This window comes from Neolamprologus brichardi, chromosome 11, assembly GCF_056152115.1.
Source record: "Neolamprologus brichardi isolate AB-2024 chromosome 11, ASM5615211v1, whole genome shotgun sequence".
NCBI lineage: Eukaryota > Metazoa > Chordata > Actinopteri > Cichliformes > Cichlidae > Neolamprologus > Neolamprologus brichardi.
The window spans coordinates 4206300-4224227 of NC_142114.1; the positions used below are offsets into that span (position 1 = coordinate 4206300).

At 39.4% G+C, this 17928-nt stretch overlaps 1 protein-coding gene across 5 annotated transcripts in view; it reads right to left on the reverse strand.

The window, feature by feature from the left end:
- The window catches only part of LOC102777661 (focal adhesion kinase 1-like), a 75575-nt gene that overhangs the window by 48740 nt on the left and 8907 nt on the right, over window positions 1-17928 (reverse strand). For 3 of the 5 annotated variants that reach the window (XM_087848005.1, XM_087848007.1, XM_087848003.1), the window contains exons 1-9: window positions 11022-11315; window positions 6171-6451; window positions 5906-6072; window positions 3021-3108; window positions 2702-2781; window positions 2441-2503; window positions 2271-2325; window positions 1770-1910; window positions 1335-1412 (exon numbers count right to left, since the gene is read on the reverse strand). In XM_087848005.1, coding sequence (XP_087704131.1) covers window positions 1335-1412; window positions 1770-1910; window positions 2271-2325; window positions 2441-2503; window positions 2702-2781; window positions 3021-3108; window positions 5906-6072; window positions 6171-6451; window positions 11022-11094 — 1026 coding nt within the window. In that variant the 5' untranslated portion in view covers window positions 11095-11315. Of the gene's footprint in view, window positions 1-1334; window positions 1413-1769; window positions 1911-2270; window positions 2326-2440; window positions 2504-2701; window positions 2782-3020; window positions 3109-5905; window positions 6073-6170; window positions 6452-11021; window positions 11316-15909; window positions 15937-17928 lie in introns of those variants that run through there. The other 2 variants (XM_087848006.1, XM_087848004.1) reach the window with 1 other exon arrangement.

Sequence of the window (17928 nt, forward strand, 5' to 3'; positions counted from 1 at the left end):
ATTACTGTATGTATAGAATACACCAGAGATAGGATTTAGGAATATCAGTATAGGTATTAAAATAAAAAGACATAACTTTTTGAAAAAGGTTGACTCGCATTCTTGTAAATATCCAAAGTCTCAATAAACATATCCATTAAAAGGCTCAAGACAAGTTGTAATAACAAATTAACAAGGACTAAAACTAAGGCTATTGTTTCTATATTTTTATTTTATTTCAGTTTTCCCACTAACAAAAACATATTAGGTTGTTTTTGAAAAGTTTATTGTTGTTTTTATCTTTGTTAACTAAAATGCTAGTTTTAGTTTTAGTTTAGTTTTAGCTAAATATAAAAACATTGGTGCTAAAGCAAACAAAAATATAGAGAAGAACACCACAGAGTGTCAAAATTCAACTTTGAGGGTGTTTTACTGACCACCCTGTGAACAGGGAGAAGCGGCACTCCATTCCTCAGAGATATGCTAAACCTTCTGGTTTAAAAACAAACAGACATTTTCAGCATGTGACCTCAACCCCATTAATAATTTAAGGGGTTCTGGGAGAGACGAGAACTTCTTAAAATAACAGAATTGGACGAACTTGAGTCCACTTGAGTGTTTACTTCTTCCCACTCCCTTTCAACATGTAAATCAATCAGAACGTTTTTTTTTTTGTATGTAATTTGTATAGTATTTTTTTTCTTTCTTATTTTCTTTTCTAAATGTACTTGTATATTGTTCACATGTTGAAATAAATTACCAATCAATCAATCACATTAGCCACAAAGCATCAAGTCATTAAAGCAAAAAAAGTGTAAATAAACTTTTTGCTTAAAATGTGAAGTTGATCATTTATGATTTATTTAAAAAACATATTAAAGTTAAATCTTCATTTTTGGTCTCAGATTGGTGCTTTTTTAAAAATGCCTGCCTATATTTTTACTTACTGCCAATAACAGTTAGTAATGTTATTACAGCTAGAGGTAGAGCAAGTCATCTACCAACTGGAAGGTTGGTGGATCAATTCCCCGGCTACCATAATCATGCCCTTGAGCGAGATACTTAACCCATTGCTGAAAACTGTTCTGTTTTCCTAATCCAACTGTGATCTGCATGCTGTTTCCCAGCTTTTTCCAATCTAACTGTCTTTTCCGACCTATTCTAACTTGGACAAGTGAGGAGATGAGAAAAAAAGAAAGAAAAGAGGCAAACCAGTAGAGGGCAGTATGGTGAACTGTAACTGTGACCTTACACCTAAGGCATACAGCAGTACACAGAAGTGCTGGAAGCCTTCTAAAGAGGCAGGAAAAATACAGAAGTAATGCTAACTTTCTGTGGTCTGTGTGTACACTCACCGTTGAGCCCTTATCTGTGAGGTAGCTGATTCCTTCCTCTGGTCCGATAGCTAACTCTACTGATATTACCCAGCTAGACTGGAGGGGGAGGAGAGACACAGTGCAGAAATGTAAATTTTGACACATAGCTCATATTTCATCACATCATGTACTTACACAAATTTTACAAAAGCTCTAATATACTCCTCTGTTTTTGATGTCTAATGGCATTTATAACAGAGTTAGGTTTGAAGTTAAAGTAATAAGGAGAAATACTGACTCTACAAAACCTGAAATAAGTAAGTGTGAAAGCGAACACTACCCTGTGCATGATAAAGAAGCTCCAGCCTCCCACCTCATGACTTTGGTTATATTTCAGTGTATGGCTAATACATTAAAAACATGTCATTATTGATCTTTACATGTAACATTATCTCAATGTACCGAGAGTCCTACCCCTAAAGCGCATTTGAAGCACTCCTTGTCGAAGCGGTAGATGGGAGAAAGTATCTCAAAGAACTTGTGGATGCTCTGTTCATCATTGAGGTTAGCAAACTGCTTAAAGGTCTGCTGGATCTGCTTACGAAGAGCCTTCGGCTGAGAGAGAGAGAGAAAAGGGGAAGGACAAAACACTTAAAAGAGTAAGGGCTTTCTGGGAAACAGCTGAGAACAAGCCAAGAAAAGCACAGCACACAACTGACAGGCCCCACTGTGAGTGACAACAGGAAGTTTAACTTAATTCCAGACAATCTGACTGATCAGACATTTAGCCAAATGTCCTTTCAGTCATCGGGTTTGTTTCCCTGCCAGTCAGCCAAACAGCCTGTCAGCTCTAACTCAGCCGATACACAAAGCAGGAGTCAGATGCAATTTGTGCTTTGACACCATTGTTACCAGAAAGTGGGTTGACAGTTAGTCACTAAGTGGGTTTAGATTATTATGTTAGTTTAATCTCACCTTAAGGGAGTCAAGGAGGCTTTTGGGGAAAAACCTTCTCAAACCAACATCTTTCCTGAAATGAAAGAATAGTGCCACAACATTTTTCTTTGGACTAATTTACCTCAAAATAAAAGATTTTTTGGAAGCATACACTCAAGACAGCATGACATGACATAACACAATCTTACTCTAGTAGCTCGTAGTTTGATTTCTTATCCAGGGCGTTGCCTGGCATCTCTCTGAAGAACCGCCTGTATAATTCACAGAAAAGATTAACATATGAACAGGATCAACAACTAGCCTCAAGTATTCAGGACAACTTCTATATGTGGGATTTAGACAGATTTAGCAAACACACGTGACACACTCAAGTTCATTGTGGTTTGAAGTGTATCAAATACCAAAACACCTGTAATCTGTGTGTGTGTGTCTGATGAGCGCGTTCTCACCTTATCTCCAAACAGCCCAGTTTCAGTGCAACATCTTGATCCACCTGGTCAGCTATGTGTTGCATGTAATCACTCTTTACCTGAAAGGACACATGGTGTGGCAGCAGATTTTTAATAAATATAATGAGGACTGGAAATGTCTAATAACAGCATACGTATTAGATACGACGGGCATCTTTTTAAATGATTTAAAGGCATGTCTGCCTCATTTGGACATAGCAGAAATGAGGCAATCATATAGAAGACAATAAATGACAGAAGTCACTTAAGAAAACCAGACTAGTTTTCTTTCATTCAGTATCCTGTTGTGTGGCCTCACCTGGTGATAGAGGTAGTTGAGAGAAGGTTTGTCTTCAGAAAAATGGCTGAGATAACCTTTAGGAAAGTACCGTATCCGCAACTCATACCTGAGAAAGACAGCAACAATGTTACCAAATAACCAAATACACACACACGCACAAATAAACCTGCACACATGCACAAACTCATAATCAAAAATGTGCAGTATCCAAGCTCAATAGTTGCCTGAAGACTAAAAACAGAAGGAATAAGCTCCCTCCCTCTCTCTCTCTCACACACACACACACACACACACACACACTTAAAAAAAGGGATCATTAAAGCGATATTACTTGATTAAAAAGACACACTGATTTCAAAGCATACAGTTAAAAATTTTAAAAATGAGGAACTTAACATGTCACATGACATCTACTGTGACAGATTGAGGCTAGCAGTTTAACAAGGGTTTGTCTCTAATTGACTAATATGTGTTGACTTGAAAACTGCTGTGGTTTGACTAACTGATAAACACCAATGTTTTCTAATGTACCTTACGGTGAAGTTAATTACAACTGTTATATTCATCAATGGGCTTTCAAAGAATCTGAAAATTTTTTCAGGGATAATGCAGAAATATCTAAAAAAAAAAAATGCATTATGTTGCATTATGTTTCATCCCATCAAAATGAACTTGAGTACTGCCTGATGATAGAGCTTTTTGAATTAGAAATTCTGCTTTCTGTGAAGATGGAGAGATTAAAGTATAAGTCAGTGACAAAGCAGCACTGATGCATCTGGTAGCTTGCTTGCTTTTCTCAGTCTCCATCACTTCAACAGGACGGCTGTTTGCCAACATGTGCGTGAGTCTCAAATTTGAAATATGTAGCCTTCTGTACTCACTACATTATGTCTCGTGGACTCGTATGACCATAAAGAATAATGAGCTTCCTGCAGTTACACTTGCCAATAGCTATGTCACAGAAGCACCCAGATGGGCCATAATTGTTTATAGTGATATATTATCTAATGAGTGACATATTGCAGTGACTACAGGGGAGAGAAGTGGGTCAGGAGAGTAATGAGCTCCAAACTGCTCTGATGTTACAGGACTGTGGTTAGGTAGCAAAGAAAATCAAGGCTGAGGACTGAATGAATAAAACATGATTGTTCTATAACAAAAAGGGAATATGACAGAGGAGATAAAATGGTGTGTTTAATAGAAAAGAGGGGAACGATGTGAAGGATGAGAGTGAACAGTGACTGAATGTAAGAGAGAGAATGGGATAAATCGCACAGGGAGTGAGAAAGGAGTGAGATAGTCGGTTCATCCCCTGGGCCACTGCTGCTGTTCTAACAATAGCTCGGCAGCAGAAACTCCTGTGGGCTTGCAGCTCTGCCGCCCTCCAAGGCAGAACTGCAACAACTGGCGGAGCTCCTCTGCTGTATGTCAGCAGTGTGAACAACTCGTTCTTGTTGAATTCATTTACATTTAATGAGTGGGTGTAACACATCACAGCAGGACAAAGGACTGAGTCTTAAGGAGAGTTAGTAACAATATCTACATCATCCACCCAGCACCAGCATAGTTTGAATCCAGGCTATAATTGGACAGAGATGCCCTCAAATAAGCAGCAACACAGACCAAAATGTTAGGCAGGTGCATCAAATAAATAAGAAGAATAAGACTTTATTCATTTTAATATAATACTAGGAAACCACGAGTGCCAAAAACATATCCTCACTGCATGCAACGAATTCACCTTTAACAGCCCAATTTAAGTTAAATTTTTCCTATTTTACTGCTTGTATAAGTAGTTTAAATAGCGATTTTAAGGTGCAGTGCCTGGTTTATTGAAACCATCAAGTGATTTATTGGAGCCCATGTGTTTGCAGCAGTCAGTTGCAGCTGTTTATTGCAATAACTCCCGTCAGAGACGAGGTGGTGTCATTTTACTTTGGTTTCTGGCATTATCACAACATTAAAGAAGGAAGGTAGCTACTTATTAAACCTATGCATATTTATAGACAAGCTTAAACAACAGAGATACTTTCAACCACAAGTGGGTACTGGTGCTACTTTAGGTATCCATTGATCAATATATCCTACTGGCCAGTACTGGTCAATCACAGGTATATTGGAGTCACTGTACAGGCTGTACAATATGAATAGATAAATAATAAACATTATGCAGAAAGAAATATGCTTGGGTTAACTTAGAAATTTGTCATCACACTGCAGAGCTGCTGAATAGAAACTGGAGGGGATTCAAGCAGTTACGTTGTTAACAAACTCTGAACATCTTAGCACGGTGTGCAGTTTGCCCTTTAAAAAATTTGAGGAAACGGGAAAAGTGAATGCCAAAAGAAGCAAATGAACAATATCTGAAAGCATTTCCTTAAGAAACTAAAGACTTGACACATCTCAACTGAAAATCAGCGGCAATTATCATCTGAAGTGATGAATCCAAATTTGTTGTCAGTATGTACAGAGGAGATGAGGAGAGAGGTATAACAGTGACTGTTTACAGCCAACCAGTGTAACATGTTTAAAGCTCTGTCATGGTTTGAAGCTCCATTTCAACCAGTGGTGTTCATGGAAAGATGACTGAAGAAAAGCACTGTTAGATGGGTTAGGGTGGGCAGGTGACCATATGCTGTGTGGCTGCAAAGCAGTAGGCCTGGGTTTGAGTCCGACCTGTTGCCCTTTGCCTTGCCCTCTCTCTCCCTCCCTGCTTTCCTGTCTATCTACACTGTCTCTATTGAATAAAGGCCAAAAATAAATAAAATTAATAAAATGGTCTGGCTCTTGCTTATGTATATTTAAATTTTACTCTATAGTATTTGTTAAAAACAAAAAAAAGTTAGAATAGTCACAATGAGCAGTGGGAGCTGAGCACAAAACACAGAATCTCATAGTTTTACCTCCACTCTTCTTGCGGGTGCTGTTTTTCATATTTCTCCCTCACATGAGACACACCCAAATCAGGGTGTAACCAATGGAGAGCGTCTGAGCGCAAGTGGGTCAGACGGAGACCTAAAGAGGCAACACAGCGCAGTTTGTGGATCTCTGCTATCTTCTGGATTACACCCTGTGGAAACAAACGGTTGGATGAAGAAAAAGAAAAGCGAAAATCAGGGAAATAACAACAATACCGAACTATGCAGGTAAGAAACGTGTGCACGTTACCCTGACGTCTGTAGCATCTCCGTGCCTGATATTGCTGGCCCATGTACATGGTTCGCTGTTTGTCTCAAAGTAATGGAAGATCTTAAGAACGCGGTCCATGGAGCCCGGGGGTCTCTCTAGACCTCCAGCAGAGCCACTGGTGCTGGGTACACCGGGGATTCCAGACCGGGATTTAACCCCGCAACCACCCGCAGATGGGTGGTTGATGTTGGGTTCCAAGTAGGAAGACGACGCCATGCCTGACTCGGATGCTCCTGCTAGGGCTAACTGGCCATCATATTCTGAAAAGAAGACAGCAACACAGTAAGGACCCGGTACTCAAATCAAGTGGTATTCTGATTTAAAACGAAGTCGGTTATCATATGAAAGAAGAAAGCACTGCACACATTAAATGAAAAGGAAACTTTGGAATTTGGATTTAGAGTTGGAGCTAATGAAGTCACAGTTCTTCACATAAACATTTCTACTAAAAAAATCTCAACCAGGGGGAAATTAGGCAGCTATAGAGGACAACTGCTAAATCAACCAGGCGGACAGCTTTTAGACTGACTGACTGCAAGTGGCTTGGTCATTCAGTCCCACCTGCAGCGTAGCATGGATGGAGTCTATGCTACGCTGCTGTCTCCATTGTGGTGTTTCTTAAAAACTAAAAGCTGTATGAGGATAATTAAACTGTTCTGGAAAAACTGGTGCCACCTAAAAATGGCTTTGGCTCATTTTACAGAAGCTTTCTCAAGTAGCGGTGCACCAATTTGAGTTTCAATATCTCAGCATTGACAGCTCATTCTACACGATCACGATCCTGACAGTAACCATAATTTTTCCTTAAGTCCCATTTCTAATGACAAACATTAGAAAAAAGATGTTTACCTGCTGTGATCAAGGATTTTAACTATAGATTTATCCAAAGTTAACAATAGCTGCCCTGATAAATGATAAATCACAGAATATCACAATGCAGATTTCCTGTTTCCAAATTCAAAATGACAATATGAGCATAATAATAAACTTTACTATCAAAAGGAGGCAGACAGTAATAAACCAGGCTACAATGAAAATGCTGGCTTGTCTAATAAACAAATGTAAACAAGTTATTGTCTCTCACTCTTCTTTCACCCAATATCCTTTTTTATTAGTTGCTGATTTGTTTCTCGTTCGACTGTATTTTTGTGCATGACACCTCCACCCCCCGATGCTTCCTGTGTCACACTCTCACTTCCTGGACATCCCCGCAGGGTTTTGTCGAGTCATCACCACTGCAAGGACTGCTTTCAGCTGACTGTGAATTCTGGCTATCACGTGGCAACAAATTAGGCACAAGTGGTGCGAATCAAAATTACTTCACAGCTCATTTCCAGTATTTAAAGTGTAATCTTTGACAAAATGTGAAAGTGATCTGTATCATTAACATCTACCAGATGCTGGATCACAGGCAGATTATTTCCTATCGATAAGAACCGAAGACTTATGGAGACTGAATGATGGAGATACAAGTCGTTTCAGCACTTTTAACCTGTTTGACCTGCAGCTGGATAGAAACATTTATTCTTCCCTCACTGTGAAATCCAGGGTTTACCACAGCTAAAGGAAATTGGCTTTTTTGTGTTAAAATTTGTGTTTTTTAAAAATCGTTTTTCAATGATAGGGGCTTATTTGCTCAAGGATAACCTCTGTTCGCTCAGAAGATTGCTGTATTTTCTTTTGCACACATCTTTTCCATATTGGTGGTATTAAAATCAACCTTTCAGTGACCAAAGAAGTCCCAAAACTGATATGCTACCTAGATTACATCATGCTGTACGAGGTTATATTCTGAATAGCGAAAATGCTCATTGTGTCCTTGTAATACATATAGGTCAGTGTGAAATGGTCAACCAACAAATCCTCAAGGCACGAGTAAAGTAGATTAGTAGATTAGATTATAAATGCCCCTCTTACTGTCATCATCCAATTATAATTTTACTTCTGGTATTAGGATTATTACAGGGCCTGTCACAATCCTCAATAATCCTATTAATAATACCACCTTCTTTTCAATAACTGCTGAATTTATTTGATGAGATAAGTTAAAGGTAAAACATTTCGTTGCACATAACAAATATATTAGTGAGGTTTTGCAGAAAAGAACCTTTATAATCCCTCCACTGTTACTCTGACAGCAGCTGAAATTTCAAGTTTCATAAGGAGATTTATGCAAATCAGCTCTGCTTTATGCTTCAAAATTCCAGGCTTTCTGAACCATTCCTTGTAAAGTATCAACCCAGCACTTTAAAGTACAGGTATGACAAACCATTTGCTGACATTGCTCATGAAATGCTTTTGGCATATGAATGTTCTCAGTTTAGTTTACTGTGCATGTTCACTGACTGAAATTACGTTAGAATGGTTTGCTGGGTTTTTTCTTTCCCCTTTGGTTGAATATTGTGTAACTGGGCGAGCAAAGCAATGTCTTTTGTATTTTTAGTTGTGGTAAATATACACTAAAAACACTCTTAGTGCAAACCCCTGTACAGACTGTGAGCGCAGAAAGAGTTGCAGATGCAGCAGCCCAGCATGTCTTCAGTTGTTTTAACAGCACTAGCTCCAGCTTTCATGCCTTGTCTCAGAGGGACATGTTAAAAAATGTATTGGGGGCATTATTTTGACTGCGAATTATTTTTACATGTAAGCAACTGCAGCATTTTAGCTACAGAATCACAAACCAAAGTCTGCGGTCTGCTGCTTTCACTCGGTCAGTCGGTAGTCAGATTAGATATTAAGTGTTCGAGCATCGTAACACATAAAACACAGGAGCAAAAATCACCTACATGCACCGATAACCTAAATACTACATACAGCTTTGCTAAATCCTGTTAGAGAAGTAAGCATACCTTCATTTCAGTGCACACATACTTTATGATCCTCATACTCTTACATCACATCTAAGTAGGAAATTTAGTATGAGAAGACGTATATAATGCACGATAGGTTGGAAAAAAATACTATAATGTATTGTTACAATAATTATATTAGCACACACACACACACACACACATATATACATACACACTCACTCAGTGACAATTAGGGCACTTTATAACACGTATGGCTCTAAATGTAAATTAATAACCATTTTAAAATAGGTGCCCTACACAACATAAGGTAAATGACATCATCTCTCATTGCCACCAATCTCTGCTCAGTGCAATTGCACTAAATTCCCACATGCAAGCCCTCCCACACACACACACACAAGCGTGAAGACATGAATCAAATCAACTAGGCCAAGTAGACAGCCAGGAGGGGTGCGGGCAGCTTCCAGACCCACCGCCCGCGCTCTCAGTGGGGCTCCACTGACTGACAGTAAGCCTGTTGAACCACAGAAGGCTGGAGTTGAGCTCAGTCCCACAGCAGCAGCAGCTGGAGGACGGTTTATCTCCTTTTCTAACGGGTATCTGGGTTACTGGGGTTAGCACAACCCTGGGGAAGCAGAGGCTTGGCAGCAGTGGCTTGCCATCGCCATCTCTGTACCATTGCCTTTCTCTTTTCTTCCTCCTCAGTTGTTCACATCTCTCACATCAAGCCTATCTTTCTGAAAATGTCATAATTTTTTCCGTTTACTTCCATTTCTCATGTATCAAAACTCCCAAAAGCTTCTTTCCACTCTTCATCTTTTCTTCTCATCCTCTTAAACACATCCCTTCCCCCTTCTCTCATACTTACAGACCTTTTAGCCACTGCCTTCACAAGTCCATTTGATCCTCCTGTCCTATTGAACCACCTCTCCTCCTTCCTCCCTCTCATCTTTCTCTCATCTTCATTTTCCTCTGCTTCCCCCCTCTCCACGTATTTCTCTCGCTACTTCCAAGGATACGCATAATCTATATTAGACTCAGGAGCAGACGTGTGAAGGCTAAACATTAGTTGCAAATATTTCAACAGTTTAATACTGACAAAAAAGCAACCATATATACTACTTTAACACTAAAAGCACTTTATACAACATGTCTCATTCACATAAGCACGTTTTTAAATCTGTTTCTATCTAACACTCGCACTCAGGAGCAACTTGTTGTGTCTTGCAAATGGTAAATGGTAAATGGACTTGTTCTTATATAGCGCTTTTCTACTCTGTCTGAGCACTCAAAGCGCTTTATACAACTAATTCATTCACCCAATCACACCCATTCACACAAGCACTTTTTTCTGACCTAAGTGCTAAGTAGTCTACCATTCATACACATTCACACTCCGATGGATGCATCGGAGAGCAACACGGGGTTAGTATCTTGCCCAAGGATATTTGGCATGCAGACTGGAGCAGCCTGGGATCGAACCACCGACCTTCTGGTTAGTGGCTGACCTGCTCTGCCACCTGAGCTACAGCCACCCGGGTGGCTGTAGCTCCAGCTGTAGCTTTGCAATTACAAATACAGCAACCGAGGTTTGACTCAAGTGCTGTAAACATGGAGTGACATACACTCTCATTAGACAGCGTCGGCAACTAACTAAGTTAAGTTCAGCCATTGTTGCAAATGGATCTGACGTGTAACAAATTCTGACAGCAAACAGAAACAGTACAGATCATTATGCCTGTAGCATACTGTGAAAACACCCAAAGCTCAGCGTGATGAAAAGTACAATTCATCTTGTTCAGGATACCTATATCCACTGGCATTTACCATATATGCACCTAATGAAAGAACAGTGCACTGCATTCATGAATAGTTGATACTGCATCATCAATTATTATGGATTTAATATTATATTCATAAAGAGCGAGAATTAAGTGAAATAAACAGCAGAAAGTACTAACTAGACAATGCACAGTATACATCTCCAATTTCTCTACTGATGCTTCTTAATACCTACTTGGTAAGGGGTGCTGTGCATAAATGCACCCCCCCTTGGTCCAGCAGAGAGGGATGCAGCCGCTGCTCTCCATTTGTACTGTAGGGGGAGCAATTCCAGGTGTGGCCACGGGGCCCAGACAAAACTACTGGGCCCTAAAAACAGCATAGAGCCTATGACTAGGGGCAGTTCCTCATTGGGCTTTATGCAACAATTTAAAAAAAATTCCAGGTAGATAAATCTGAAGACACCTGTTTAAAAAAAAAAAATCAATAAGATGTGAAAAACAGTGGGAATTTGTTGTGCTGGTGACTGGAGTCTTTTTGGTAAAAAGCTTATTGATTGTAAAAAAAAAAAAAAATCGTAGTAAAAAAAAAAATCAATTAGCATCCCAGAATTGAAAGTAATGCCAGTAAAGGAAATAATCTAATAGGAGGAAATAAAGAGTGTCAAATATCTTTTGTACTGACGACACATGAAAGAGAGAAAACACTGGCTGGCTTGCTGTCTATGCTGCAGCAGTCACTACATTAGACTACAAGTGCAGCTGATAGAGAAGATCCAATAACTTTTAAATAATACTGACACAGAGGTCCATCAGGGCTTCTTGTGCATAATAATCTAATTTATAAATATTTCATGTCTAATATTTGGTGAAAAAATCCAAGCTCCAATCACAAGACTGCAACTCATTTCTCCACAGCTTTTTGAAACATTACTCCAATTCAGGAGTCATCAACTTGGATTCCTGGTCTTAGTAATCAGCCGCTCTGACTCTTGCCATGTCCTTTCACACAGAAAATTTTGCAACGTAATATGTAACGATCCTCTGTCAGGAAGCTCTTTCACCCCAAGGAGACTGAGCCTCAGAGGGTAGAGATAATTCAGTAATTTGCTCAAGGACAGTTCAGTGGAAGCTTCCAGAAAAAGATACACATGACTGATGATTTCCTTCCCTATTAGGCCATCTTGTAGGCCAATAAATTCCCACAAAATATCAAATTCAGGTCATCGGTAGGGAGTTAGTGATCCAATATATCACTCCTTGATAATAAACTCAAAGGTTTCTTTCCTGCAGCCATAAATCTTCAGCCACCGGGGTTTGGCATTACACGTCAAATTTCCAGGATACAAAATAAAAGTGACAGCCCTCACTGGATACGTAGGACTCCATCAAATCACATCAAGCGATCATTTTCCAAAGGAAGGTAGCAGTTCTGTTCTGTAAATCCACAATGCTGTCCAGAGGGGATGGCAACGCAGATCACAGCAAGGAGACCAGAGAAACAGGCATCAGTGAAAAAGACACAAAAATGTAGGGCACAGAAAATGAGCCTAGTGAGGGAGAGGAAAATAAGAGTGACTGAAGCAAGGGGGATAAAGAAAGAGCAAAGACATAAAGCTGAAAGAAATAAAAATTAGAAAAATGAGATACAGTTAGAATTAAAGATGAGTGGAAAAGAGCGTTTTGAGATGGGGAAAAAAGAGAAGAAATAATGCGAGCGGAATGATGAAAGAGAAGCAGAGAAACCTCAGGGAGAAGCTGAGCCTCACGTCCTCCAAAGCTTTCCCACAATGCTCAGAGCCAGCAGGAGTTAACCAGGTCAGAGCAGGTATCTGACGCTAGAGCGGGACATAAGTGAATGAAGAAAAGAAGAGCAGGATGGAAGCAGGACTAAAAAAAAGGAAAAATATTTAGCAAGAGCAGGTTTGATGCTGTAAATCCATTTCGAAGTCAGGCAGCGGCGTGTTGCTTAGTCTTTCTTCTGTGGCGGCGGAAGAGAAGCGAGAGCAGTTACAACATAACTTCCAACCTCTCACACATACACAGATACACCCAAACACACGCACGCGCAGACTGCTCATCCAGCAAAATCTTTAAGGAGTCAAAATGAGCGCACCGAAAAGCATGAAGATCAGACTGAGTGTAAGCCAAAAAGGGTGTATTAGAGTTCCCATATGTGTGTGTGCGCGTCTCAGAGAGCGAGAGAGCGAAATGCATAGGAAATATGAAATCAAAGTGACTGCATGTGAGTGTCAGCAAAAAGTGAGAGTGCGCGTCTGTGAGCCAAGTGTTTCTCCTCTGCTGTGTTTTAGGTTTAAGCTGCTGCGACCACGCTGCGAAAAAGCTGCTCGGATTGCTAACAGGCACAACCATGGAGGGGAGGGGGATGTTGGTGTTTTTGCAGAGGTGTGCGTGGTGTAAGGCAGGGGGGGGCGGGGGGGGCACACGGAAGAGAAGCAGGAAGAAAGATAGATATAAACATTGTAAATGAGACTTGATGCAGTGGAAAGTAGGTGAGCTGATTGGACAGAATGCTAAAAAGGACCCGGTGACTTTAATAAACAATTCATATGAACACACAAACCTGTCTCTCACACACACACACACACGGTTTTACCAAGATTAGTGATTAGCCACTGAAAACACACATTCCACTCTCCAACCACTTACGACATTTGTTTGTCTACATTTCTCTACACCATCCCTCCCCCTTTTGACTCTGCAGCCCTCAGCAGGTCTACACTGCCCTCTGTCCACGCTCTCCTCCTCTCCACACATATTTCACCTGCTCCTGCAGCCTGCGAGCTTCACTGGCAGCAGAGCACTCCAACATTCAATCCCTCTAATGTGACAGCGCACAAGATGTTGTGAACGCTTTACAGCTAAGCTTCTAGTGGCTAAGCGCTGCAAGCAATTACTCACAGAGTATGCCCAGCCACACAGGAAACAATGTTTAAATGCTAGGATGTCTACTTTACTTTTTTTATTGAACAAAAAAGTAAACCAAATAGAATAGCACAAACATTTTTAGTTAGTTAACTCTGCGAATATAACAAAAAGGCAACTTTTTGTGTTTAATATTCAGAAAATGAAATTATTACAATAAATTCGAACTTATTTTGTCTTTTTGACATACGTGTATCCACTTTTCAGACCATCACAGTTACCGCCACTTTATTAGGTATACCTGATTAAGACTCTTAATTAATGTAATGTCAACAGAGGTTATGAAGTTCAAACTGAGCACCAGGATGGAAGCGGAAGCCCACATCGATTGCCACTCGTATCAGCTAAGAACAGGAAACTGAAGCTACAATTCACTCTCGTTCACCAAATTAAATAACAGAATAATGAAAAAAAAATTGCCTGAACTGACGAGCCTCTATTTTTGATGCAATATTCAGACAGCTAGGTCAAAATTTGGCGTACCCAGCATAAAAGCAGACATCCATCCTGCCGTGTATCACAGGTTCAGGCTGCTGGTTGTGGTGCACAGTAATGTTTGTCGTACCAACTGAGCAATGTTTAAAAACCACATCCGACCTGAGAATTGCTGTTGACCATGCCCATCCCTTTATGACCACAGTGTACCCATCTTCTGATGGCTGCTTCCTCAGATTAAGACATCACAAAGCTCAAATCATCTCAAACTGATTTCTCCATAACATAAGTTCACAGGCCACCACAGTCACCAGATCTTAACCCAGTAGAGCACCGTTGAGATGTACTAGAATGGGATATTCACATCATAGATGTCTGCAGCCACTGCGTCATTATGAACCAAAATCTCAGAGGAATGTTTCCAGCACTTTGTTGAATCTATGACACAAAGAATGAAGCCAATTCTGGAAGCGAAAGGAGGTCCTAGCCAGCACTAGCAACCTGTGCGTAACTAATGCAGTGGCCGGTGAGTGCATTTCTAAAACTTCATTTAAAACACTGGTACATTGGCTCTGGATACATGCTGTGCATTAAGTACAAACAGAGAGGAGAAAGTGTAATGCTGCTACTGCAAAGAAATGACTCGGGATCTTTCTGTTTTATGCATCATATCACTATTTGACTGTTACAGGACAGAAACTGTGTCCAAAAGGTGTTATAGAGGGAGTTTACCCTGTGCCATTATCAGCCACAAAGGTTACATTCTGCCAGTCTGCACGCTGGATGGTTTATTGTTGTCGTTTTCCAGCAAACTGAGGAAGCTTCATGTGATTACAGGTTTGTGCTAACTTCAACTTTAGCATTAGACAACTCCCAGAGTTAAGAAATGTAAATTTTGTTTTGGTCTTTCTCAGCTCAGAATATTCAGCATCCTGCTTGTAGACATACAGTAGGATCAACAGTTACCTAGCAACAGCTATGGAGAGATACTGGTGCTAAGGGCTATAAAATGTCTCATCTATACCTTTAAAATTATTCCGCTCAACTTCAAACCGCTCCGTGATGCAGTAACACTGGCCTTGTTTAAGTCTGGGATAATATCAAATAACATCTGATTTAAAAAATAAAAAGGAAAAAGCAGAACAGCACCTCTGTACAAGTGCTCTAAACCAAACTACGTACAATATCCACTTTTATTCAACAAAAAGGTTGCAAAAGGAAAGTATATTCAAAATAAAGCTGATATAACCATTCATGTAGTGTATACTTCACATGTTAGCCTGCAGTGTTATAAACATTTTACATGATTTAAACAATGTTTAAAATAAAGCCTGCTGATATATTTTAGCCAAATAATGGTAAATCCTTACCAACATACACCAGCATGAAAATATCTTCTACAGAACAGAAAAAGATGTTTGGAGTAATTTACAAATCATGTCATAGTTTTTCCAGCAGCATATGCTACATCACAGCTGAGCAGGGCGACAAACACTAATTTGCTCACCAGTGTGTGAAAAGTTAATAAAGAAAGGGCTCCACGATTTTACTTTTTTTGATAGAACATGAGTATGTATTTAAGAAATACACATCGAGGAAATTTAACAATACCTTGATATTACAATTTTTTTTTTTACTTTCACATTGATTCCTAAACTCAATAGTTTTTTAATTCCTATCATTAGTTGATAGAAAATAGACATAATACCTTCATATATTGAAAACAATTCAAATTGTACTCACCGGCATAGTATGATATTCTGGAAATGTCTGCGAAAAGAAAGAGAGAGGGAGAAAAAAAAAGTCTTAATTGATAAATTTGTGAAAACGACTCAGTGACTTACATCCTGCATTATTCTCGATACAGCACTCAGCTGTAAATGGGGTAGATATTCTCTAAAACTTGTCTGTGACCAAAACCACAAAATTAGCACATTTTAAAGCCATTTTTCTCTGCATCCCATTCAGTACTTGACAGAAGATGATTTTTCATGCATGGATAACTTGAAACTACTTTAACATTTCAGAGGTACTGTACAGCAGAATAAAGAAAAATAAATGAAGAGACAAAAGAAGACTTAAGAGAAGAGCTTGACAGGTAAAAAATAAAACAACAGATAACATTACTACCAAAGGTTTCACCAGAGAGGATGCTGACTACTCCAAAATTCCCAATTTAACTGAATAAAATTCCCATTTTAATTCTGAACACACAAAAATCAATTTCTAATCATGCTCATCACATTCACTTCTTTACACGTTTGTCAGCACTGAGCACACAGCAGCAGTGATGAATGAGGAGGATTTGATGTGAGCTGCGTTCCAGACGGATGGAGCGAGGCGACAATCATGACTTGACAGAATATATCTGCGCTGTCATGCTATAACAGCTTCACCTCCAGCTCACATTCAAACCTCAATCTGTCCCCTGACCTCTCTACCTAACGCTCCTCTCTCCCATACTTTCACTCTCTAGATTCTCATACAACAATGAAACCAAACTGAACATTATGCAGAAATGTCCAACACTCTGAAGCTAAGCTGACATCGGTTACTAAGCAACAGACAACAGGACTGTGGTGCTAATAAGGATGCTGGAGCTTTGTCTTTATAATACGTGTAGGGAAAAAAAAGGTTAGTCCTAGTTCCATACAGTTTTATGTTACTTTGTATCAACTTGAAGCACATCAGGGTTCAGGTATGTACTGTGTTACAGTGTCTCTAGAAAACTGTGTTGAGAAGCACGTCACCAACCTGCATTTAATAAAGCTATAACCAATTAGACTGGGATGAGTAATTGTTGGCTTCATTAATAATCATTTTTAAGCTGGAGGTGTGCACTGATTCAAGATTAAGGACTCACTTTAGGCTGTGTGCAAGCTAAATATTTTTATTTTTATCAGTTGCACAAAGGAATTCGATGAAGTGGCCACAGATGGAAAACAGCTAAATAATTTTTGATTGGTACAGCTTCTTAGTGAACACCTGAGACGAGATAGAATGAGTGTAAGAGACTGGTAACAGAAAAGGCAGTTTTAGAGTTTCATTCAAAGACAGATGCAAACACTGTCTGCTATTAGCAGAAGACAAATATGTTCATTTTCAATTGGCAACAAACAACATGCAATACTGTGATAAGAACTTAATGTAATTAGTAGGAATTTCATACTGGAACATGTGTGGATATCTTCTTGCAATACGCTGTCAGACAACATAACTGTTTTACATCAACATATTTCAAAATGAAATAAATGCAACACTAATAATACACTGTATATAGAATGTGGAAGATATAGCCATAAGTTCATGAAGTCTCATTTTGAAGCCCTGAAGCCTTCCACTGTCACAATCGCGCAGTTTTAAAACTGGAAATTTAAGACTACACTCATACAAAGCAGGCTCACCCTAAAGCATATCCTGCCTGATTATTCTTTTTATCTCTGATAAACACCATAATTTACCAAATAAGCATCCTGTTTTATTTAATAAGACCTGAGCCTAGCAATTGCAAACATAAACTAATTAGGAAAGTGTTTACTGAGGTCAAACATCAGGGAAGCCAGAGTTGTTTTTCCCACCTACTTCAATAAAGCCTGACTTGTTTTTCCACTAGAGTCACCTCCTGGGGCTTTTCAGTGCTGACTTTACTATTTAATCTATCATTTGAATACAATCTGTGGTATTAAAGCTACGATCTTTAGTAAACTGCGCTTACTCACAATTCTGACATAAATAAAACTGCAGTATAGCATGTACTGTACT